Source organism: Oncorhynchus keta, chromosome 29, assembly GCF_023373465.1.
Source record: "Oncorhynchus keta strain PuntledgeMale-10-30-2019 chromosome 29, Oket_V2, whole genome shotgun sequence".
NCBI classification, from domain to species: Eukaryota; Metazoa; Chordata; class Actinopteri; order Salmoniformes; family Salmonidae; genus Oncorhynchus; species Oncorhynchus keta.
The window spans coordinates 21524681-21551238 of NC_068449.1; the positions used below are offsets into that span (position 1 = coordinate 21524681).

Sequence of the window (26558 nt, forward strand, 5' to 3'; positions counted from 1 at the left end):
TCTTTCTCTCTCTCCTCTCCCCAGAGTGGCTGTGACTCGTTCCAGGGATGTGCCCTCCTTTGGCCCCCCTATCCCCAAGGGTGTGACCTTCCCCAAGTCCAGCGTCTTCAGGGACTTCCTGCTGGCCAAGGTCATCAACGCTGAGAACGCCGCCCACAAGTCTGAGAAGTTCGGAGCCATGGCGACACGCACGCGACAGGAGTACCTGCGGGACCTGGCAGAACGTCACGTGACCGGCACGCCGGTTGAGCCCACAGGGAAATTCCCTTTCATCTCATTGGCTCACAAGCGGAGAGAGAGGGTTCGGCCATACAGTGGGGCAGAGCTACGGAGCCTGGGGGCGGTGACATGGCCGGTGCATGTAGAGGACCAGGTAGCCGGGGCGGAGAGGGAGTGTCTACTGGCCATCTCCAACGACTTCCTCATCCTATTGGACCAGGAGGCCAAAGCCGTGGTCTTCAACTGCGCCACACGCGACGTCATTGGCTGGTCCTCGGGCAGCCCCGCCTCCATGAAGATCTACTATGAGCGTGGAGAGAGTGTGCCGCTGCGCTCCATCAACAACAACACGGAGGACTTTGGAGAGGTGGTCAAACGCCTGGAGGTCAGTAGCAGCACAGTTAGTCTGTGTATTATTACTGGCTGATGGCCTAAAATAATATTTCATACACCATCTGTTGTGACAATTACAGGTCTTCCAAGCTTCAAGCCATATAAGATATTTTCCTCACTAACAAATGTGTTATAATGAATACATCTCTAATCTCCACCTCTGACTATCCATTATGTTCAAAGGAGATACCGCATAGCTCTCAGCATTGTGGTGAAATAGCCAGTGTGACCTTATTTGGGGAGGTAGTTTAATCATTCACATGAGATTAGGCAAAGCCAGTTGTCTTCAATGAAAGATTAACGCTGTTTGCTAAGGCTTATTTAATGTTTGTGTTTAGTTAGTGTGTCAGTGTTGTAGCATAATATCCTGCTCTGGCTCTGTTGTGGTTGCCTGGAGCTCTACAGTACCAGTTAAAAGATTAGACACACCTACTCATTCCAGTTTTTCTTTATTTTTTAAACTATTTTACATTGTAGAATAAGAGTGAAGACATCAAAACTATTAAATAACACATATGGAATCATGTAGTAACCAAAAAAGTGTTAAACAAATCAAAATATATTTTAGATTTGAGATTCTTCAAAATAGCCACCCGTTGCCTTGATGACAGTTTTGCACACTCTTGGCATTCTCTCAACCAGCTTCATGAGGTAGTCACCTGGAATGCATTTCAATTAACAGGTGTGCCTTGTTAAAAGTGAATTTGTGGAATTTATTTCCTTCTTGCGTTTGAGCCAATCAGTTGTGTTGTGACAAGGTAGGGGTGGTATACAGAAGAGTCCTATTTGGTAAAAGACCAAGTCCATATTACGGCTATGAACAGCTCAAATAAGCAAAGACAAACGACAGTCCATCATTACTTTAAGACATGAATGTCAGTCAATACAGAAAATTTCAAGAACTTTCAAAGTGCAGTCGCAAAAACCATCAAGCGCTATGATGAAACTGACTCGCATGAGGACCGCCACCGGAAAGGAAGACCCATAGTTACCTCTGCTGCAGGGGATAAGTTTATTAGAGTTACCAGCCTCAGAAATTGCAGCCCAAATAAATGCTTCACAGAGTTCAAGACACATCTCAACAGCAACTGTTCAGAGACTGCGTGAATCATGCCTTCATGGCCGAATTGCTGCAAAGAAACCACTACAGAAGGACGCCAATAAGAAGAAGAGACTTGCTTGGGCCAAGAAACACGATCAATGGACATTAGACCGGTGGTAATAACGATCAATGGACATTAGACCGGTGGTAATATCGATCAATGGACATTAGACCGGTGGTAATAACGATCAATGGACATTAGACCGGTGGTAATAACGATCAATGGACATTAGACCGGTGGTAATCTGTCATTTGGTCTGATGAGTCCAAACTTGATATTTTTTATTCCAACCGACGTGTCTTTGTGAGACGTAGAGAAGGTGAACGGATGTGTGGTTTCCACCGTGATGCATGGAGGAGAAGGTGTGATGGTGTGGGGGTGCATTGCTGGTGACACCGTTGCTGATTTATTCCAACAAGATTCCATATGTGTTATTCCATAGTTTTGATGTCTTCATCTACAATGTAGAAAATAGTACAAATAAAGAAAAACCCTTGAATGAGTAGGTGTGTCCAAACTTTTGACTGGTACTGTATATTAAGTACTTTGTTACAACCTCTTTCCATCCTGACGCTGGTTCAGAAGGCCAGGCAGGGTTACTACCCGTGTCTCCTTCAACACTCGCCCCTCTACACAAACACTTTAATTGAAGGGTGCTGCATCCGCTGGTGATAGATTGAATCTGTGCTGGCGTGTGTCTGTGCTGGCATGTGTATCAGATCTTTGCCATGGGGCACATTTGGGATTTTATGGTGTGCTTTACAGTAGCAGCCAACAGAATAGTTAAGATTAAACGATTCAGACTTCAGCCAACGTTGTCTGTCTGTTGATTTCAAATAAAAGTGTGAGGTGTAGACCTGACAGTGAAATGCTTACTTACAAGCTCTTAACCAACAATGCAGTTTTAAGAAAATATCTAAACAAAGTAAGAGATAAAGATAACAAATAATTAAAGAGAAGCAGTAAAATAACAATAGTAGGGGGTGCAAATAGTCTGGGTAGCCATTTGATTAGATGTACAGGAGTCTTATGGCTGGGGGGTAGAAGCTGTTTAGAAGCCGCTCCGGTACCACTTGCCGTGCGTTATTAGACAGAACAGTCTATGACTAGGATGGCTGGAGTCTGACAATTTTTAGGGCCTTCCTCTGACACCGGCTGGTATAGAGGTGCTGGATGGCAGGAAGCTTGGCACCTGTGATGTACTGGGCCGTACGCACTACCCTCCTTAGTGCCTTGGGGTCGGAGCCCGAGCAATTGCCATACCAGGCAGTGATGCAACCCATCAGAATGGTCTCGATGGTGCAGCTGTAAAACCTTTTGAGGATCTGAGGACCCATGATAAATAAAGCCACATTTTCTCCACTACAGCCCCGTCGATGAGAATGGGGCGTGCTCAGTCCTCCTTTTCCTGTAGTCCACAATCATCTCCTTTGTCTTGATCACATTGAGGGAGAGGTTGTTGTCCTTGCACCAGATGGTCAGGTCTCTGACCTCCTCCCTATAGGCTGACTCATCGTTGTCGGTGATCAGGCCTACCACTGTTGTGTCATCGGCAAACTTAATGATGGTGTTGGAGTCGTGCCTGGCCGTGCAGTCATGAGTGAACAGGGAGTACAGGAGGGGACTGAGCACGCACCCCTGAGGGGCCCCTGTGTTGAGGATCAGCATGGCTGATGGGTTGTTACCTACCCTTACCACCTGGGGGCGGCCCGTCAGGAAGTCCAGGATCCAGTTGCAGAGGGAGCTGTTTAGTACCAGGGTCCTTAGCTTAGTGATGAGCTTTGACGGCAGTATGGTGTTGAACGCTGAGCTGTAGTCGATGAATAGCATTCTCACATAGGCATTTTGTCCAAGTGTGAAAGGGCAGTGTGGAGTGTGATAGAGGTTGCATCATCTGTGGATCTGTTGGGGTGGTATGCAAACTGGAGTGGGTCTAGGGTTTCTGAGATAATGGTGTTGATGTGGACTATGACCAGCCTTTCAAAGCATTTCATGGCTACAGACGTGAGTGCTACGGGTCGATAGTCATTTAGGCAGGTTACCTTAATGTTCTTGGGCACAGGGACTATGGTGGTCACCTTGAAACATGTTGGTATTACAGCCTCAGACAGAAATTGCCATTTCGTCTGCGCATACTCGGAGACCACGTCTAGGTAATCCGTCTGGCCTTGTGGCCTTGTGAATGTTGACCTGTTTAAAGGTCTTACTCACATTGGCTGCAGAGAGCGTGATCACACAGTCATCGGGAACAGCTGATGCTCTCATGCATGTTTCAGTGTTACTTGCCTCGAGGCGAGCATAGAGGTTATTTAGCTTGTCTGGTAGGCTCGTGTCACTGGGCAGCTCTCGGCTGTGCTTCCCTTTGTAGTATGTAATAGTTTCCAAGCCCTGCCACTTCCGACGAGCGTCAGAGACGGTGTAGTACGATTTGATCTTCGTCCTGTATTGACGCTTTACCTGTTTGATGGTTCGTCGGAGGGCATAGCGGGATTTCAAAGCTTCCGGGTTAGAGTCCCACACCTTGAATGTAGCCGCTCTACCCTTTAGCCCAGTGCGAATGTTGCCTGTAAATCCATGGCTTTCTGGTTGGGGTATGTACGTACAGTCACTGTGGGGACGACGTCATTGATACACTTATTGATGAAGCCAGTGACTGATGTGGTGTACTCCTCAATGCTATTGGAAGAATCCCAGAATATATTCCAGTCTCTGATAGCAAAACAGTCCTGTAGTTTAGAATTTGCTTCATCTGGCCACTTTTTTTATAGACCGAGTCACTTGTGCTTCCTGCTTTCATTTTTGATTGTAAGCAGGACTAAGGAGGATAGAATTATGGTCGGATTTGCCAAAAGGAGGGCGAGGGAGAGCTTTGAAAGCATCTCTGTCTGGAGTAAAGATGGTCTAGAGTTTTTTTCTCCTTTTGGTTGCACATCTAACATGCTGATAGAAATGAGGTAAAATGATTTAAGTTTCCCTGCAGGATTCTGATGTTTTGTAGTAAAAACTCTTTCCATCCACCTCTTCCTCCTACCCCTCCTTTTCTTCCTCCTCCTCCTCCTCCTCCTATTTCTTGTGCTTCTCCTCCTCTCCTGTCTGTCCATAGCTTCTGACGAAGGGCAGCCAGACCACAGAGATGATCCTGAGGAGGAACGGTCTGGGCCAGCTGGGCTTCCATGTGAACTTTGAGGGCATCGTAGCGGAGGTCGAATCCTACGGGTACGCCTGGCAGGCGGGGCTGCGCCAGGGCAGCAGGCTGGTAGAGATCTGTAAGGTGGCCGTGGCATCGCTGTCCCACGAGCAGATGATCGACCTGCTGAGGACCTCCGTCACTGTCAAGGTGGTCATCATCCCCCCGCACGAGGACTCCACCCCTCGCAGGTACAGCTTATAGACAGCCAATCATCTATCCATCAACAGATATACCCTCCATCAGTCATATCAGTAGCATGCATTTGGGTACTGGTGCAGCATTGCAGTGTTTTTAGTGTATATTTCTGTTTCCTCTCACAGAGGCTGTTCAGAGCTGTACCACATGCCCCTGGTGGACTATAAGAACCACAAGGAGGGGATGCCCTATGAGTTTAAATTCCCCTTCCGCAGCAACAACAACAACAAGTGGCCCCGCACCTCCTCCAGCCCCCAGAGCCACACCACAGCGGCGCTGGGGGGGACGCTCATCAAGGCCCCGGCTTCAGACTATCAGGACCGGGCCGGAGTCATCCCCCGCAGTGTGTCCAGCGATGGGCGCCCTCTCAACCCCAAAAGGCAAGATAGTCACCCCAGCTATTGATATGATATATAGGAGGGAAGGTGTTCAAGCCTAGTGGTGGATAGTGCTGAGCAATTTGTGATTTTTGAGGTTGGTTCGGTTTCAGTTTGGTTTTTTATAAATGCATTATGTGAGTTCAATACTGTAACAACACACAATAAAACAGTTGATAGCAGTGACTGCCCATTTCTATCACTTATTAGGCTCTAACCATCATTTATTCACATTACTTTACTTAAATAATATATTTTGGTTGTTTATACTACATATTTGTTTTAGTATAACATTATTATTAAATTAATAAAACCCCAATGAAGGTAGTGACTGCCCATTACTGCATATCACTTTTTAATAAACCATCCTTCATTCACATTACTTTAATAAAATATTTAAGTTGTGTATATTACCCTTATCTTATTTGATGACTTACTATTGAATTCCAAGTCATCTTCTTATCTCTGCTCAGACAGTAGCAGCCAGCCAGCCATCTATCTCTGTGCTCCCCAAAGAGTCATCCTTCAGGCTAGTAGGCTAGTCTAGCTGGCTAGCTGCCTGTTGTCTGACAACATCACTATTTCAGTAGTTCTTCAAACTAGACAAGGCATACTTTTAAGGCTGCTAAATAACAACTACACTACATTACCAAAAGTATGTGGACACCTGCTTGTCTAACATGTAATTCCAAAATCATGGTAATTAATATGGGGTTGGTCCCACCTTTGCTGCTATAACAGCCTCCACACTTCTGGGAAGGCTTTCCTCTAGATGTTGGAACATTGCTGCGGGGACTTGCTTCCATTCAGTTACAGGAGCATTAGTGAGGTCGGGCACTGATGTTGGGCGGTTAGGCCTGGCTCGCAGTTAGCGTTCCAATTCATCCCAATGGTGTTAGATGGGGTTGAGGTCAGGGCTCTGTGCAGGCCAGTCAAGTTCTTCCACCCCAATCTCGACAAAGCATTTCTGTATGGACCTCGCTTTGTGCATGGGGCATTGTCATGCTGAGACAGGATGCTGAGACTGTTGCCACAAAGTTGGAAGTACAGAATTGTCTAGAATGTCATTGTATGCTGTAGCGTTAAGTTTTCCCTTCACTAGAACTAAGGGGCCTAAACCGAACCATGAAAAACAGCCCCAGACCATTTTTCCTCCTCCACCAAAATTTACAGTTGGCACTATGCATTGGGGCAGGTAGCGTTCTGGCATCCGCCAAACCGAGTTTCATCCGTCAGACTGCCAGATGGTGATGCGTGATTCATAACTCCCATGTCCAATGGCGGCGAGCTTTACACTACTCCCGCTGACAGCATTTACAGTCGACCGGGGCATCTCTAGCAGGGCATACATTTGACTGACTTGTTTGAAAGGTGGCATTCTATGACGGTGCCACATTGAAAGTCACTGAGATTTTCAGTACGGGCCATTCTGCTGCCAATGTTTTTCTATGGAGATTGCATGGCTGTGTGCTCGATTTAATACACCTGTCAGCAATGGGTGTTGCTGAAATGGCCGAATTCACAAATTTGAAGGGGTGTCCATATACTTTTGTATATAGTGTAGCTAACAACCGCTCTCTATCCCGCTCCTGTCTCTATTGCTCTTCTTCTTAGTGCCTGTCTGTCTGTCTGTCTGTCTGTCTGTCTGTCTGTCTGTCTGTCTGTCTGTCTGTCTGTCTGTCTGTCTGTCTGTCCTGTCCGTCCGTCCGTCCGTCCGTCTGTCTGCCGGACCCACAGGCTTGCACGGCAAGAACCAATGAAAACAGGCAGCTGTAGATGGATGGATTCTAGTCATTGTAGTTCATTACCACGTTTTCTGAGCTTAAAAGAAAGTTCCATCCAAAAACTATCTTTTGGTATTTGTTTCATTCGTCCATTGTTGATATAGTCCCAAAATGTTGTGCATGTCAGCAATCATACCAGAAAATACAGAAATATATCCAGTATAATTGCTCACATGCAAAACATTTTGGGACTATATCAACAATGGACTAATGAAACAAATACCAAAACATTGTTTTCCTTTAACTATGATGAGTTGGACAACATGTCTTAGAGAGAAATCTCTCTAGAGAAATGGCACAAACAGCGCGTTGAGTGCACTAACAAACTACAAAAACAAAATGCAATTCAAATAATGGAACCGACTTCGGTCAATTAGTTATTTAAAAACAGAAAATAAACAGACATTTTGGTTAATCGCTCATCAGTAGTGGTGAAGCCTTTCTTTCTGTCATTAAACATATTGAAATAACCTAAATGATAACTCCCTATGTATGTCGGTATGTATCCCTCTCTCAGGTATTCCCCAGGGAATGATAACTATGCCCTGGCCTGTTCAATCGTAATGGGCCGCTCTCCACACACCCGCAACTCCCCCACCAGTCTCTCCTACACAGACACCGGGAGTGCAGGCTCCAACCACTGGAGACAGAAGTCCATGCCGGACGGGTGAGCGAACACTCAGGCCGCAACAAACCTGGGCCAAGCTACGGCCACATTCAGACCATACCCCGATCATACACAGACCCAAATTCGCTGCAGGGGTTTCGCTTTAATTGCTTTATTTCCAGATGTAGTCTATATTTACTTGAATTACTTCTTTGGGAGTTATCCAACAACAGAAAGGAAATGACTGAAATATAATAATATGTTGTACTAACTGATATGATAAACTACTCTTCTTCAGTAAATGATGCAGCTAGACATGATGCCCTCTTCTTCCATCTCTTTCCCAGGTTTAACAACAATAACCGCCACTCCCCTGTGTCTGCTGAGCGTCAAGGAGTTGGAGAAGGGTCTAACGGGGCTAAGCCTGCTCCCGGATGGCCCCGAGAGGGGGAGGGGGCCAACAGGGGAGCCGATAGAGCCACAACAGGTATGAGGACATGCTTTAGAAAATGCCCATGTCCTGTCTGGTGTTTTGGGTGATGCAGAGGGTGACAGTCAGAGATAGGACCACCTCTCTATGTTACTAATTTTGTTATCTGGTTGTCTCATTCCTCTGTTTGCTCCTGTCCCTCCCAGACCTAGCTGTCTCCAAGGCTGCAGTACCTCGTTTCCAGGAGCAGGGGGGGCACCTGTCCCCCAACATTAACATCAAGGTCAGGCAGCAGGCACAAATATGACCAAATATGTATTTTAAGGTTTAGTGAAGAGGCTGTAGTGGACTTACAGGACCTTGAGCTCTGGCAGATAGACATAGGAATATAGCTAGCTTGGCAATGTATTGTTGTCTATGCCAAAGTAGTCGTCTTTATTTACTGTGGTCAAACAACCAGGAAGTGACTTTATGGTCCCTATCTCTACAGGTGGAAACTTCCTATTCCTCCAGCCAATCAGGCAGTAACACACTGTCCAGTAACGCCTCCAGCTCCGCCCACAGTGATGAGAAGTGGTATGACATTGGCTCCAGCAGGACGGGGGTGCGGCCTGACTCAGAGCTCAACGGCTACCTGCAGCGGGAGTCCACAGACAGCGGCATCGACGCTACCTCTTACGGGGCCTCAGGGTCCGGGGGCTCCAGGGCCAAAGAGCGGCGGGCCCCAGAGACCTCTCCTTCAGCCCCAGACTCACCCGCCCCCCCAGGGAGCGGCGAGGACCCCGCCCAGAGCCCCCCTGTGTTCCCCTCAGCCCCAGACAGTGGCTCCTACACCCTCAGTGATGCTGCTTCCCATTCCAGGTGTGTGCCTCCCTGTGTTGTGCTACACTAGAGTTCTATTACAGTCAGCTCTTTATGCAGCCAATATTTCCTCTCACGTATCAATGTTTCATTAAGCAGACAGTGATGCATTGTAGTCCATATATATCCCCTATTGTCCCAGATGGAAAACTCCTAAGCCTTGCACTTTGCGGTGAGAGAGGTAGCAAGCTGCAATCTGCTGTGTGTGTGTGTGTGTGTGTGTGTGTGTGTGTGTGTGTGTGTGTGTGTGTGTGTGTGTGTGTGTGTGTGTGTGTGTGTGTGTGTGTGTGTGTGCGTGTGCGTGTGCGTGTGTGTGTGTGTGTGTGAGCTAGTTTCTCACAGAGAGAAAGAGAGCACTTGAAACACTGAGGAATGCTGAATGTGAGAGCTCAACACCGTTAACACTCCAAACCACTGTTCCTTTGAGCGAACAGAGACTTTCCTCCTCTCCTCAGCCTCTCCTCTGTGGCCCTGAAATAACTCCAGCACCACCAGACTAGTGACTTTGTTTTAATGTACACACAGGATGTCTGAGGTGGGAAACGCTCGCTTTCAAGAGAAACTGGGGAGAAATATTGTTTGAAATGTTAAAGTAGAAGAAGTCCAAGGACACTGTGACCTATTCATTTCTCTCATTTCAGATGTGGAGGTGTCAGAAATGTAGTGTGTGGGGAAAAGTAGTGAAAAGTACCAGGTGTTTTTGAAATAGTTTTGAAACTTTTACAGAAATGTATTCATAGATGAGTGCACATTATAGAAATGTGTTCATAGATGAGTGCACATTACAGAAATGTATATACACCACCGTTCAAAAGTTTGGGGTCACTTAGAAATTTGTCCGTTAAAATAACATCACATTGATCAGAAATACAGTGTAGGCATTGTTAATGTTGTAAATGACTATTGTAGCTGGAAACGGCAGATTTTTTAAATGGAATATCTACATAGGCGTACAGAGGCCCATTATCAGCAACCATCACTCCTGTGTTCCAATGGCACGTTGTGTTAGCTAATCCAAGTTTATAATTTTAAAAGGCAAATTGATCACTATAAAACCCTTTTGCAATTATGTTGCACAGCTGAAAGCTGTTGTGCTAATTAAATAAGCAATAAAACTGGCCTTCTTTAGACTAGTTGAGTATCTGGAGCATCAGCATTTGTGGGTTTGATTACATGCTCAAAATGGCCAGAAACAAAGCACTTTCTTCTGAAACTCGTCAGTCTATTCTTGTTCTGAGAAATGAAGGCTATTCCTTGTAAGAAATTGCCAAGAAACTGAAGATCTCATGCAATGCTGTGTACTACTCCCATCACAGAACAGCACAAACTGGCATTAACCAGAATAGAAGGAGGAGTGGGAGGCCCTGGTGCACAACTGAGCAAGAGGACAAGTACATTACGTTTGAGAAACAGACGCCTCACAAGTCCTCAACTGGCAGCTTCATTAAATAGTACCCACAAAACTCCAGTCTCAACGTCAATAGTGAAGAGGCTACTCCTGAATGCTGGCCTTCGAGGCAGAGTTACAAAGAAAAAGCCATATCAGACTGGCCAATAAAAATAAAGATTAAGATGGGCAAAAGAACACAGACACTGGACAGAGGAACTATGCCTAGAAGGCCAGCTACCGGAGTCGCCTCTTCACTGTTGACTTTGAGACTGGTGTTTTGCGGGTACTATTTAATGAAGCTGACAAAAAAATATTTTCTTTCAAAGTGACCCCAAACTTTTGAACGGTAGTGTTTAATCAAGCAATAAGGCAGAGGGTGAGAGTATAGCCAATATACCACGGCCAAGGACTGTTCTTATGCATGAGTGCCTGGATACAGCCCATAGCCATGGTGTATTGGCCATATACCACAAACCCCTGAGGTGCCTTATTGCTATTATAAACTGGTTACAAACATAATTAGAACAGTAGAAATACATGTTTTGTCATACCCGTGCTATATGGTCTCATATACCACGGCTTTCAGCCAATCAGCATTTAGGGCTCGAACCACCCAGTTTATAAATATACCAATACTAGTCGTTTGTTTTTCCTCCCAGTACTCTGAGTTCGGGCCACTCAGGCAGTCCCATGGGTCCAGGCTGCAGCCCCAGCTCCTCCCAGGAGGAGACAGCCCTGACCACCTCCCCTACCTCCCACACTTCCCTTTCCCCTGGAGGCCCCAAGAGCTTCTACCCCCGCCAGGGAGCCACCTCCAAGTTCCTTATCGGCTGGAGGAAGCCTGGAGGCACCATCAACTCTGTGGACTTTGGCAACATACGCAAGTAAGCATGGGGGGAAATAGAGAAGGAATGTTGAACATACGTGTCTTTATTGATAGGTCAATGAGACCATTACACTGTGAGTCTTGTTGTGAAAGAATGTTCTTTCCCCATACAAACAAATCCTACTGTCTTAGATTGTTTATGTTATGGAGGCTTAAGATCTGAGTCAACTGAGAGGAGATGCATTTCCCACCTCAGTCATGGCTCACGTTTGTTTATAAACAAGTGCAACACTCCCACCCTGTGGTTCAACTGAGAACTGCAACATAACACTGCTGGTCTTCACTCTCCGTCTTCCTCAGACGTCACCAGAGTGATGGGTTGCTGGGTGGCAACCCTCAGCTCCGGGCCCAACTCAGGGCCCAATCGCCCCAGCGGGTCAACAAGTCCAACCTGCAGGAAGAACTGAAGAAACTCATCACCCTGGACAGCCCCCCGCCCTCCTCCCACGATCAAAAGGTAGCTGGCAACGCTTTGTCACCATCATCCATTTTACTATGGACGTTATTGTTACATTGATGAGGAATCACATTTGAAATATACAGTACCAGTCAAAAGTTTGGACACACCTATTCATTCATGGGTTTTTCTTTATTTTTACTATTTTCTACAGTGTAGAATAATAGTGAAGACATCAAAACTATGAAAGAACACATATGGAATCATGTAGTAACCAAAAAAGTGTGAAAACAAATCAAAATATATTTCATATTTGAGATACTTCAAAGTAGCCACCCTTTCTCTCAACCAGCTTCAATAGGTAGTCACTTCAATTGCATTTCAATTAACAAGTATGCCTTGTTAAAAGTTCATTTGTGGATTTTCTTTCCTTCTTAATGGGGGGGTATACAGAAGAAAAAGACCAAGTCCATATTATGGCAAGAACAGCTCAAATAAGCAAAAAGAAACAAGAATCATTCATTACTTTAAGACATGAAGGTCAGTCAATTCGGAAAATGTCAAGAACTTTGAAATTGTCTTCAAGTGCAGTCTCAAAAACCATCAAGCGCTATGATGAAACTGGCTCTTACAAAAATATAAATATATTTTATATTTGAGATTCTTTAAAGTAGCCACCTTTTGCTTTGATGCTAACTTTCCACACTCTAGGCATTCTCTCAACCAGCTTCACCTGGAATGCTTTTCCAACAGTCTTGAAGGAGTTCCCGCATATGCTGAGCACTTGTTGGCTGCTTTTCCTTCACTCTGCAGTCCAACTCATCCCAAACCATCTCAATTGGGTTGAGGTTGGGTGATTGTGGAGGCTAGGTAATTTGATATAGCACTCCATCACTCTTCTTCTTGGTCAAATAGCCCTTTCACAGCCTGGAGGTGTGTTGGGTCATTGTCCTGTTGAAAAACAAATGATAGTCCTACTAAGTGCAAACCAGACGGGATGGCGTATCGCTGCAGAATGCTGTGTTAGCCATGCTGGTTAAGTTTGCCTTGAATTCTAAATAAATTACTGACAATATCACCAGCAAAGCACCCCGATACCATCACACCTCCTACATGCTTCACGTTGGGAACTACACATGTGGAGATCATTCGTTCACCTACTCTGCGTCTCACAAAGGCACGGCGGTTGGATCCCAAAATCTCAAATCATTTTCAGCAATTCGACCATGAAGGCTTGATTCACACAGTCTCCTCTGAACAGTTGATGTTGAGATGTGTCTGTTATTTGAACTCTGTGAAGCATTTATTTGGGCTGCAATTTCTGAGGCTGGTAACTCTAATGAACTTATGATGAACTGCAGCAGAGGTGACTCTGGATCTTCCTTTCCTGTGGCGGTCCTCATACAGTGAGGCAAAAAAGTATTTAGGCAGCCACCAATTGTGCAAGTTCTCCGACTTAAAAAGATGAGAGAGGCCTGTAATTTTCATCATAGGTACACTTCAACTATGACAGACAAAATGAGAAAAAAAATCCAGAAAATCACATTGTAGGATCTTTAATGAATTTATTTAGCAAATTATGGTGGAAAATAAGTATTTGGTCAATAACAAAAGTTTATCTCAAAACTTTGTTATATACCCTTTGTTGGCAATGACAGAGGTCAAACATTTTCTGTAAGTCTTCACAAGGTTTTCACACACTGTTGCTGGTATTTTGGCCCATTCCTCCATGCAGATATCCTCTAGAACAGTGATGATTTGGGGCTGTTGCTGGGCAACACGGACTTTCAACTCCCTCCAAAGATTTTCTATGGGGTTGAGGTCTGGAGACTGGCTAGGCCACTCCAGGACCTTTAAATGCTTCTCACGAAGCCACTCCTTCGTTGCCCGGGCGGTGTGTTTGGGATCATTGTAATGCTGAAAGACCCAGCCACGTTTCATCTTCAATGCCCTTGCTGATGGAAGGAGGTTTTCACTCAAAATCTCACGATACATGGCCCCATTCAATCTTTCCTTTACACGGATCAGTTGTCCTGGTCCCTTTGCAGAAAAACAGCCCCAAAGCATGATGTTTCCACCCCCATGCTTCACAGTAGGTATGGTGTTCTTTGGATGCAACTCAGCATTCTTTGTCCTCCAAACATGAGTTGAGTTTTTACCAAAAAGTTATATTTTGGTTTCATCTGACCATATGATATTCTCCCAATCTTCTTCTGGATCATCCAAATGCTCTCTAGCAAACTTCAGACGGGCCTGGACATGTACTGGCTTAGCAGGGGGACACGTCTGGCACTGCAGGATTTGAGTCCCTGGCGGCATTCACTAGGTCCCCCCGTGCGGTTCTGGGATTTTTGCTCACTGTTCTTGTGATCATTTTTACCCCACGGGGTGAGATCTTGAGTAGAGCCCCAGACCGAGGGAGATTATCAGTGGTCTTGTATGTCTTCCATTTCCTAATAATTGCTCCCACAGTTGATTTCTTCGAAACCAAGCTGCTTACCTATTGCAGATTCAGTCTTCCCAGCCTGGTGCAGGTCTACAATTTTGTTTCTGGTGTCCTTTGACAGCTCTTTGGTCTTGGCCATAGTGGAGTTTGGAGTGTGACTGTTTGAGGTTGTGGACAGGTGTCTTTTATACTGATAACAAGTTCAAACAGGTGCCATTAATACAGGTAACGAGTGTAGGACAGGTTGTTTGTAGGTGACCAAATACTTATTTTTCACCATAATTTGCAAATAAATTCATAAAAAATCCTATGTGATTTTCTGGATTTTTTTCCTTCTCATTTTGTCTGTCATAGTTGAAGTGTACCTATGATGAAAATTACAGGCCTCTCTCATCTTTTTAAGTGGGAGAACATGCACAATTGGTGGCTGACTAAATACTTTTTTGCCCCACTGTAAGAGCCAGTTTCATCATAGCGCTTGATGGTTTTTGAGACTGCACTTGAAGAAAATTTCGAAGTTCTTGACATTTTCCGAATTGACTGACCTTCATGAATGATTCTTGTTTATTTTTGCTTATTTGAGCTGTTCTTGCCATAATATGGACTTGGTCTTTTTCTTCTGTATACCCCCCCGCATTAAGAAGGAAAGAAAATCCACAAATTAACTTTTAACAAGGCATACTTGTTAATTGAAATGCAATTGAAGTTACTACCTATTGAAGCTGGTTGAGAGAATGTCAATAGTGAGCAAAGCTGTCATCAAGGCAAAGGGTGGCTACTTTCAACTATAAAATATATTTTGATTTGTTTTCACACTTTTTTGGTTACTACATGATTCCATATGTGTTGTTTCATAGTTTTGATGGCTTCACTAATATTCTACAACGTAGAAAATAATACAAATAAATAAAAACCCTTGAATGAGTAGGTGTGTCCAAACGTTTGACTGGTACTGTATATAAAAAATGTATTCCAGAGTAGTTGATGTGAGTATTTGCTTGATGAATCCAAACTCCCTCCCCTGCTTTGCCACGTAAACTGTGCAACATGCTAAAGTCTGAGTGTGTAGGTCAATCAGCAGCCTCACAGTGCTCCTCTCTCTCCCCCTCACTCTCTCCAGCCCTCATTCCCTGTCCCCCCACCCAGCCGGCGCTCCCTGCAGAGGACCCTGTCAGATGAGAGCATCTACAGTGGCCAGCGGGAGCCCTCGCACAGTGGGCACAGAGAGACGCCCAACGAGCTGCTCTTCAACTGCTCCACCGTGCCCCGCTCGCCCACCGCCCGCCACGCGCCACCCCGACAACCCTCACATAAGTCTCTGGGTGAGCCTCAGATTAACCTGCAAATTATCCTTGAGTAAAGGGAATGCCATTTCATTCCAATTGAGTTCTATCTCAAACCAGGGGAGCAGGGTTTATCTTAGAAGTGTATCAGATTAATGCCATAACTCCTCTTGATATTCCCAAACCCGCATGCGGGAGCGTAATCATCGCCTGACAATAATTAGCATAACGCAACAGACATAAATATCCCTAGAAAATATTCCTATTCATGAAAATCTCAAAATAAATATATTGAGACACAGCTTAGCCTTTTGTTAATCACCCTGTCATCTCAGATTTTCAAAAGATGCTTTACAGCCAACGCTAGACAAGCATTTGTGTAAGTTTATCGATAACCTAGCATAGCATTATGCCTTGCTAGCAGCAGGCAACCTTGTCACGGAAATCAGAAAAGCAATCAAATTAAATCGTTTAGCTTTGATGAACTTCGGATGTTTTCACTCACGAGACTCCCAGGTAGATAGCCAAAGTTAATTTTGTCCCAAAATATTATTTTTGTAGGCGAAATAGCTCCGTTTGTTCTTCACGTTTGGCTGAGAAATCGCCCGGAAATTGCGATCACCACAACGCTGAAAAATATTCCAAATTAGCTCCATAATATCGACAGAAACATGGCTTATTTATTTAACCAGGCAAGTCAGTTAAGAACACATTCTTATTTTCAATGACGGCCTGGAAACAGTGGGTTAACTGCCTGTTCGGGGGCAGAACGACAGATTTGTACCTTGTCAGCTCAGGGGTTTGAACTCACAACCTTCCAGTTACTAGTCCAACGCTCTAACCACTAGGCTACCCTGCCGCTCCATATAATCAATTCTCAAGGTGTTTTTCTAATATCTATTCGATAATATATCCGTGAGACAATTAGTTTTTCGGTAGGACCGATTGGAGTAATGGCTACCTCTGTATTTTACGCGAGAATCTCTCTCGGAGCCACCATGTGACCACTTACGCAATGTGGCCGCCTACGGCTATTCTTCAACAGAAATGCGTAACACTACGTCACAATGCTGTAGACACCATGGGGAATACGTAGAAAGTGTAAGCTCGTTGATGGTACATTCACAGCTGAATAGGGAGTCATTGGAACGCAGCGCTTTCAAAACCTGGGGCACTTCCGGATTGGATTTTTCTCAGGCTTTTGCCTGCAACATCAGTTCTGTTAAACTCACAGACAATATCTTTACAGTTTTGGAAACGTTACAATGTTTTCTATCCAAAGCTGTCAATTATATGCATATTCTAGCATCTTTTCCTGACAAAATATCCCGTTTAAAACGGGAACGTTTTTTTTCCAAAAATGAAAATGTGCCCCCTAGTACGTGTGTTTAAGTGTGTTTACCATTATGTGTATATGGAGTATAATTGGTATAATTGGTCATCTTTTTACTGCTTTATTTGATGGGAAAGGCTTCTGATATGTTGGGGCTTTGTTGTAATCCGCTGTCTCTCCTTCCTCTCTCCTCCCCCCTTTCAGGTGACCTGTGTGAGTTGTCCAGCCAGGACCAGGGGGGCATGAGGCAGCAGCTGGGGGACCCAGGCCTCATACCCCTACCTAACTCTGGAGCTGACCGCGCTCTGGACTGGTCCAACCTGGTAGATGCTGCCAAAGCCTTCGAGGGTAGGCAAAGTAAGCTGGAGATGTATTATCTTTACCAGCAGAGGGCAGTGACACTGTGTCTCATTGTTTTGTGTTGTCCATATGAGCTGTGACTGAAGCTGTAACTGTTCTGTTTTTCTCTGGCAGTTCAGAGACTGTTATCTGTAAATGATGAAAGCTCCAGGCCAGAGGTCACAGACACCAGCCCCCAGCAGGCAGAACCCCAGGCTGCCCCAGAGAGACTCCCCTCGCCTGGGTAAGACCCATTTACCATGCACGTCCAGATAATTCTGTAGACATAGGTAGGGCCAGGAGTTTATCCTACAACTTGGGCCCAGTTTTTCCCAGCTAGGTCACATGGCCAGGAATTATTCAACGCCTCTGCCTATTATTCAACTCCTCTGCCTAAGCCAATTTGGCCCAGGTCATGCTAGTCTTGTTTTAGTTTAGAATATGGTAGTGAACAGTGTGTCCCCTCCCACAGTGAGAGCCCAGCCTGTCTGATGGGGAAGGTCAGCCAGCTGGAGTCAATGGTGAAGCTGCTGCAGGATGACCTTATTAAGGTGAGACGAGACACAACCAGACCTCTAGCACCCGAGTCTTAGCCTAGCCATCTTGTACTCTCCTCTCTGTGTTATTGATGACTCCCCCTATGTGTGTGTCCAGGAGAAGGATACCAAGGTGTCCCTGCAGGCCCAGATACAGAGCCTGAGAGAGCACAACCAGCGGCTCCACGAGGAGTCCTACAGCGCCTCGGCCAAGCTCAAGAAGTTCACAGAGTGGGTCTTCAACACCATCGACATGAACTGACTCTGTCTATGTGCAGTAGACAGGAGGAACACCTGAACACACGTGACCACAACACACTCAAACTTCACACACGATGGGTGCTCAGACGATTCACACGATGGGTGCTCAGAACCACAGGAGTTGGTCTTTAATTCCTTCTACATTAACTGTGATTCTGCTATTGACATGGACCGATTCACAGTGGATCTAAATGCTATATGATCAACATGAACTGAATCACTTTGGTCTTCAACGGTCCCATCATTAACTGATCTGCCAAGCTTATTATTGTCATGATCATCATAGCCCAGGGAAGTTAATACATCTCTGTCAGACATGCAGGGACACTACAGTACAGTGCCAGCAAATCCTGAAGAAAAGATTGCATGCTGTTGATCTCTCAGTCTTTCTCCCTCTCCATCCTCTCTCTCCTCCTATAAAACCTCACTGAGCAGTAAGTGGTTGCGGTATTACACATCCACTGTGTTGAAGAATGGTGACAATTCATCATCAACTACAGCTGTTCAACAATTTATTGTTAAATATATATGAACAGAAATGTTACCACTGAAAAAAAAACGGATATCGTTTTGCCACTTCCCCATGTCTCTCTATGGAGTGACCTCATTTCAGGAGAGTAAAATGGGCTTACTGGATGCAGTAGTACCAGATTGTACTATTGGTTTCTGTGTGAAAACAACTGGGCTGTCTGGGTGGACGACTGGAAGGTGAAGGTTACTGTTCAATGAACTTCATAGTGACGATATGAATTCTTCTTGATCTATTTTGATATCCTACCAGAATATTGGTATGGTTCCTTCCTTGCCTGGCTGCGGTTTTGGATCCACAGGGCCACCTTGTGATTATAACATGTCAGATTACATGGCAATACGTACTATACTCGATCCTGGTCCGCTACTGTATGCCATGCCATATGAAGAAGTTATGTAAATCCTGAAATGCCAGTTACAGTCCTCTGTAAGTCTATTAGTGAGTCCAACCTGACCATTGGTCTGCTTAGAAGGGAGACCTGACACCTGTTAATGGTGCGACTTGGTAGACCCTCCATGTCTACAGTCAGGTGCACTATTAAACCTCCAAGCTTTCCCGTGTGTTCTTACACTGTACACCCTGTATATAACAAAGGATTCTGATGCTCATCATAATTTGCACCTTCATTCATGTTTTACAGCATGTGATGATCTTTCCTTTGAGCTGTGATGTATAAACATGTTTATATCTATTAAAGATATTTTGTGCAATTTTATCTTTGTTCAGGGGTCGTTGTAGTGATTGTGTCTTTGTACAGCAGTTATTATAGTGTGGGGCTGCACACCCAAATGCAGATATGGTATGTATGATGTAGCCACAGGACAGGGTTCCGCTTATTTTCCACTAATCCATGTAGATTATTTATAGATGTAGTAGATTATAATCATGGTTAACTTTTAGCGGCAGTAGTGCATTGATTTCATCCATTCCCCTCCGTATTTATTTGCATAATGAAGCAACTTTTAGCAACTTTTGGTTCTAGAATATGGATTTGAGATCTAATGTTTCATATGAGGTGACAGTACAGAATGTCACCTTTAATTTGAGGGTATTTTGAGGCGTATCTGTTCTACCGTTTAGAAATGAAAGCACTTTATGTATTTAGTCCCCCAGTTGAAGATGTCGTAAGTATTTGCACAAATTCACTTATAGTGTATTAAAGTAGTCAAAAGTAAAGTGTGTGCATTACATTTTGTTTTATGGGCCTAATAATAAAGACGGAATTTAACGTTAAAAATGAATTACCTTTTAATGTGGCATGAACACAACCGGTCATGATATTTTCATCTGGTTGTCAACTAAATCACTTCTAAAAGTAGGCTAACTGCATGGTCGTCCACCCAAATAATTCCAGCATCCAAACTGCATTTATTCTGGCGCCATTTGATAAATGGAAATACACATCTGTTACAAAACAGTGTGCCTAATGATATTTAGCTATGGTCATTGATTAGGTCTATATTAATTAGGTCTATATTAATTAGGTCTATATTGATTAGGTCTATATTAATTAGGTCTATATTGATTGGGTCTATATTAATTAGGTCTATATGAATGAGGTCTATATTGATTTGGTCTATATTAATGAGGTCTATATTGATTATGTCTATATTAATTAGGTCTATATTAATTAGATTTTAGGTTTATATTGATTAGGTCTCTATTGATTAGGTCTATATTAATGAGGTCTATATTGATTAGGTCTATATTAATGAGGTCTATATTGATTAGGTCTATATTAATGAGGTCTATATTAATGAGGTCTATATTGATTAGGTCTATATTAATGAGGTCTATATTAATGAGGTCTATATTGATTAGGTCGATATTAATGAGGTCTATATTAATTAGGTCTATATTGGTTAGGTCTATATTAATTAGGTCTATATTGATTAGGTCTATATTAATTAGACCTAATTAATTAGGTCTTAGGTCTATATTGATTAGGTCTATATTGATTGTGTCTATATTAATTAGGTCTATATTAATTAGGTATATAATGACTAGGTTTATAATGACTAGGTCTATATTAATTAGGTCTATATGAATTAGGTTTATATTAATTAGGTCTATATTGATTAGGTCTATATTGATTAGGTTTATATTGATTATGTCTATATTGATTATGTCTATTAATTAGGTCTATATTGATTCGGTCTATATTAATTAGGTCTATATTAATTTGGTCTTAGGTCTATTTGATTAGGTCTATATTGATTAGGTTTATATTGATTATGTCTATATTGATTATGTCTATTAATTAGGTCTATATTGATTAGGTCTATATTAATTAGGTATATAATGACTAGGTTTATAATGACTATGTCTATATTAATTAGGTCTATATGAATTAGGTTTATATTAATTAGGTCTATATTGATTAGGTCTATATTGATTAGGTTTATATTGATTATGTCTATATTGATTAGGTCTATATTAATTATGTCTATATTAATTTGGTCTTTGGTCTATTTGATTAGGTCTATATTGATTTGGTCTTAGGTCTATTTGATTAGGTCTATATTGATTAGGTTTATATTGATTATGTCTATATTGATTATGTCTATTAATTAGGTCTATATTGATTAGGTCTATATTAATTAGGTATATAATGACTAGGTTTATAATGACTATGTCTATATTAATTAGGTCTATATGAATTAGGTTTATATTAATTAGGTCTATATTGATTAGGTCTATATTGATTAGGTTTATATTGATTATGTCTATATTGATTAGGTCTATATTAATTATGTCTATATTAATTTGGTCTTTGGTCTATTTGATTAGGTCTATATTGATTTGGTCTTAGGTCTATTTGATTAGGTCTATATTGATTAGGTTTATATTGATTTGGTCTTAGGTCTATTTGATTAGGTCTATATTGATTAGGTCTATATTAATTATGTCTATATTAATTTGGTCTTTGGTCTATATTGATTAGGTCTATATTGATTTGGTCTTAGGTCTATTTGATTAGGTCTATATTGATTAGGTTTATATTAATTAGGTCTATATTAATTAGGCCTATATTGATTAGGTTTATATTGATTAGGTCTATATTGATTGGGTCTATTAATTGATACATCTTGCTGACAAATGTACATTTTTTGTAGCCTGAAAAGGTTGGACACCTGAAATTAGGCTGAACCTGTCCCGGGAAAAACGTGATGGCCACGCTAACACACACATACCAGACTAGGCTACAATGTGTATTACCATGAACTTCTAATAGGCCTACCGGTAGTGATGTAGTAGTAAAAACAATTGGTGGGTTATCTCTGATTGCCTAACGCTCCCTATACTTTCAATGCCTTTTTCTGAAAAAGGTGGGTAAATGGCGTTTACTTGCGTTTACCCTCCGCTAGGCCTACCCCACTGGCAGTAGCCTATCCTCTCAGCTGAGGCAATTCTACACACAGGAACATATGCAGAACAGGTAGCCTACATTCACTATAGACCTCATACTTAGTTGAATCAAAGCATGTTTGTTGTCCATAATTCATGAGTTAATGCTTGAAGTCTATACAGACCATGTGATATAAAACACTACTTTTCTTTCCTTACTTTAATAGCATTTATGACAGTGTTATTTGTCATTAGTCAACTATAGGCCTACTGTCATTAATGTACTTGTTGGATGGATTGGATGCACGTTGGTGTCTAGTGATATTGTTGACTTGTTGACCGTCATCAGCTGATCCAGGAAATAAAACAAATATTGATAGAAAATAATAAAGGTAAATAAATGGTCTAGTACTTCTGGCCACGGACGGCACGGAGAACAGCAGCACCCGTGTGCACCTGAAAAACAAAGCAATGATCGCTCTAAACAGCTGACCGACAAGAAGTAAACAATGGTAAATCAACGGATAAATCTAACGCTTTGGGATAAAGGCTATTTTAATCAAGGACGCATGGCAAACAAATGGAGGAAGTACAAGATGAAATGAGTTCTCAAATAAGCACAGCTGAGGCAGACATTCAGCCCTACTGAGTGGTGTAGTCTTAGATATGACCAAATAAATGGTGTAAACCATGACAGAGAGGTGGGGGTGTTCAATTTCATTTTGAAGCTTTTATTTTAATATTTACCACTGTAAAACAGCTACCACTGTATTTGAAACAAATAGAAGAATGGAAGAATAGATGAATTAGCATTATATATATTTTTTGGGGGGGGGGGTTAAAGTGAACCTTTATTTAACGAGGCAAGTCAGTTAAGAACAAATTGTTATTTACCATGACGGCTTACCCCGGCCAAACCCGCCGCTCTCTGGGACTCCCAATCACGGCCGGATGTGATGCAGCCTGGATTCAAACCAGGGACTGCAGAGACGCCTCTTGCACTGAAACGCAGTGCCTTAGACCGCTGTGCCACTCGGGACCCCCCAATATTGTACTTTTGTTGCATTAACGGGAGCTAACGACTCATTCAGGGGAGCTGAGCTCTCATTCCCCCGTAATTCGTACCCTGCTTGCCAGTCCAGTGGCAGCCTCAGAAGGTGGGCGGTAGCCTGTGTTATTTTGTGATTAATAGTGAGCTGCTGTTTTTCCACTGACAGACCATTACACAACAGCCTAACTGAGGCTACAGCATGTCGCACTCAGCCAGATCCACCAGAGAAAGGGAGAGAGAGGAGGGGGTTTTAGGTGATGCCTTCGCATTGAAGGAGTTTTATACTGGGAGGTTATTTGTTGATATAGATGTAATATTGCCGACCCTGCAGCTGTCTTGAACCAGGTCTATTTTGCAAAAAACTTGGATAAATGAAGATTAAATAGAAAAATCAAAAGCTTAAAGGACCATGTTTTCCCAAGTATGTTTTCCCTGCTGAGTTCAGAGTTGCTGACTTCTCCAGATGTTCTCTCTAGGTCCTAGGACATGATTTAGAACATATGCATGCTGTGGTGTACATAGATAAGAACCTGTCCCAGTTTACTGATCCAGTTGAATAATGCAGTGAGTCCAGAGAGGAGCAGAGGTGATGGGGGATGTCAGATGTGGTGATCTCGTGGTTAATATATCACCAGGGAAGAACTGTGGCGAATGTCTCCTCAATAATTCAGCATGAATGCAGATGAAGCCTGGCTCCTTTAAAGCTGATTAGAATGAGACCTCCTTCTCTGCTTGTTAATGATGCAGAGCCTAAATTGTCTTAATGATACATTTGGCTGATGTAAGTGGGAGATGTTACAGTAACAGCTTTGCAGGTCATGGACATAATGCAATACTGTACGCTGTGGGGCGTGGGGGATTATCATATCGCCATATTACTGTGGTTTATGTTTTACTGTAAGCACCAACAAAGGGTATTGTTAATACATCTCAGCCATAATGGGGGTGGGTAGTAATAGTATATGGTTAACAGTACTATATGAGAAGGTTCAATGGAAGCACTCTGGGGTTACTTTTCTTTGTACATTTAATAATAGACGTGATACACGTAGTCTGACGTCTGACTTTCCCATTCAGCTCTGACTGGTTTGCTTGTGCTTCTGTGAGCTTGTTTTTTACACAATTCGATGTTGAATGATGATTTGCATCCAGTAGAAATGCTCCCTTTGACGCAGTTCATCTGATAGAAGCAGAAGGTAAGCTGCATGTTTCTGAGGTGTCCTTGGTTTCAGTCGCAGCATGTGGGCTGCTCGGCTACAAGAGAAGGTGTTACAGAGGAATGACAGGGAAGGAATTAGAGTAGACTACAAGGATATATGCCGCAATACAGGCCCCTGTGCTCTGTTTGAGTTTATATATGTAGACGGTTAACTGGTTCTGTGAAAAGTCTTTGTGTGTATGTGTGCATGTGCACGTGTGTGTGTGTGTGTGTGTGTGTGTGTGTGTGTGTGTGTGTGTGTGTGTGTGTGCATGTGCACGTGTGTGTGTATGTGTGTGTGCATGTGCACGTGTGTGTGTGAGTGAGTGTGTTTGTATGTATTCATAAATTGGCCAGGCAAAGATTTTCTGGGAGAAAATTCATTGGGGGAATTTGGATCTCATTTATAAGAGAAAAAAAAGCTTCCGCCATTTTGGTTGGCCATTTAAGCTTGGATGTTCCTAGAGTGTTAAAGAGAGAGGAGAAGACAGTGAGAGAGAGAGAGAGAGAGAGAGAGAGAGAGAGAGAGAGAGAGAGAGAGAGAGCGGGAGGGCAAGGGAAAGAGATTATCGTCTCTTGCCATCCTGGAACAAGCACATTTGTAGTTGGAATATGTTTCTATAGCATGTTGATGAGAATTACAGAATAACTACAGTACCGTTTGTCAGTTCATTGAGTGGGTGCAGTCTTAGATGTCACAATTTAAAACCCAGTAGCCTTTGACTTGCACATTAATTTATTTATGTGCAGCCTGTAGAATATGGGCTTTCAATTAAATGTTAATGAAACCGTGGATTAACAAGCTACACATTTAATCATCTCTCCATTATTTCAGATTCATCCTGTACCATCAAAGTGTAACTTGGCCTTCATTATGATTTCATGGTCCTCTTAATGGAATGATTCTTATTTTCAGCATCAGTTGCCTCAAATACTAGATGTAATATAGTAAATGTAAATCTGTGACACTCAAATTAGTATGATATGGTATGGTTACGTAAGACAGAAGATTACTTTAAAAAAAATTAAAGGCGTGAGGTTGCTCAGGGTTGATGAGTAGGCGTTTAACCCGAACGTCTAGCAACCCAAACATTGCGTGTTTTAATCACATCACGGACAACTTTAGCATTTTAGCTAATTAGCAACTTTACAACTACTTTTGAGCTACTTTGCAACTACTTAGCATTTTAGCTAATCTTTCCCCTAACTCATAACCCTAACTTTAACCCTAACATAAACCCCTAACCCTAGCCTTAACCCGTAGCCCCAACCTTAACCCTAAACCCTGGCCTAGCTAACATAAGCCACCTATTATATAAATTGTAATTCGTAACATATCATACGAAATGGATGATGAACATCCACAAATGAATACATTCCATACAAAACGTAACATATTATAAAACAGATTTACATCACACCAATATCTCTCTACCTGTACATGATCATCTGATCATTTATCACTCCAGTGTTAATCTGCAATATTGTAATTATTCCCCTACCTCCTCATGCCTTTTGCACACATTGTATATAGACTCCCCTTTTTTTCTATTGTATTATTGACTTGTTAATTGTTTACTCCATGTGTAACTCTGTGTTGTTTGTTCACACTGCTATGCTTTATCTCGGCCAGGTCGCAGTTGCAAATGAGAACTTGTTCTCAACTAGCCTACCTGGTTAAATAAAGGTGAAATAAAAATAAAAATAAACTGTTACGTCTACCCCTGAGTCCAGGTTCTGTGTACAGCTCTCTCTGCCCTGCTTTCCTGCTCTGCTACCCAGCATCCAAATCTCATCTCCTCTCTTCCAAATCATCTCTCACTCACCCTTTCTCTGCGCTATCTGTCTTTCGCTCCTCCCTCTTTTTTTCTCTTTATCTTCTCTCTAATTCCCGTTTACCTCCCCCTTTCCCAACTCAATCTGCCTCTCGCTCGCTCTCTCTCCCTCACACAGACAGACAGAAACACACACAGACAGACAGACAGAGAGGAGCGGGGAGCGCACATGTGAGTCGAGGACCTCCCTAACCGCTCAGCGCCACTCCGTACTCCCTCCCATGGCAGACAGAAAACTGGAGAAGAGGAGGAATAGAGGAATACTGCAGTGACCAACCAGCTGCTCTCTCTCTCGCTACTCCACTGCTTTCATCCTTTCTTTTTAAAATTATTTCTCCCCCGTGCCAATTATACCATGAACCTGCCTGCTGCTTGTTCCTAAGGACAGCAAAACAGGGAGCAGTGGACAAGGTATTATTTTGTTGCTAAGGTAATGAATGCTTCATTAGTTGGGAGATATCAGGAGCATTTTATTGGCTGGCTGGTGTGAGTGAGGAGGATTGGCTGTGGATGATCAACTGCATGTCTGTTTTGTGCCTATTGTACATCAACTTTTCACAGCTC

General features: G+C 43.0%; 3 protein-coding genes across 9 annotated transcripts in view; all 3 read left to right on the forward strand.

Annotated features, from left to right (window-relative positions):
• LOC118362467 (signal-induced proliferation-associated 1-like protein 1) overlaps positions 1–19277 on the forward strand; it is a 66027-nt gene extending 46750 nt beyond the window's left edge. Inside the window, exons 8-21 of one of the 2 annotated variants that reach the window (XM_035742817.2) lie at positions 25–604; positions 4819–5093; positions 5226–5480; positions 7779–7928; positions 8216–8355; positions 8505–8581; positions 8789–9159; positions 11209–11433; positions 11736–11892; positions 15399–15600; positions 17099–17251; positions 17369–17477; positions 17706–17784; positions 17888–19277. In XM_035742817.2, the coding sequence (XP_035598710.1) occupies positions 25–604; positions 4819–5093; positions 5226–5480; positions 7779–7928; positions 8216–8355; positions 8505–8581; positions 8789–9159; positions 11209–11433; positions 11736–11892; positions 15399–15600; positions 17099–17251; positions 17369–17477; positions 17706–17784; positions 17888–18031 (2917 nt within the window). In that variant the 3' untranslated portion in view covers positions 18032–19277. The remainder of the gene's footprint in view (positions 1–24; positions 605–4818; positions 5094–5225; positions 5481–7778; positions 7929–8215; positions 8356–8504; positions 8582–8788; positions 9160–11208; positions 11434–11735; positions 11893–15398; positions 15601–17098; positions 17252–17368; positions 17478–17705; positions 17785–17887) is intronic. The other variant, XM_035742818.2, reaches the window with a different exon arrangement.
• The window catches only part of LOC127913625 (uncharacterized), a 168194-nt gene that overhangs the window by 68799 nt on the left and 72837 nt on the right, over positions 1–26558 (forward strand). The gene's annotated exons all lie outside the window — the stretch shown is intronic.
• LOC118362468 (regulator of G-protein signaling 6) overlaps positions 26058–26558 on the forward strand; it is a 57590-nt gene continuing 57089 nt past the window's right edge. For 3 of the 6 annotated variants that reach the window (XM_035742823.2, XM_035742822.2, XM_035742821.2), the window contains exon 1: positions 26059–26424. The gene's annotated coding sequence lies outside the window, so the exon portion shown is untranslated. Of the gene's footprint in view, positions 26425–26558 lie in introns of all 6 variants that reach the window. The other 3 variants (XM_035742819.2, XM_035742820.2, XM_035742824.2) reach the window with 3 other exon arrangements.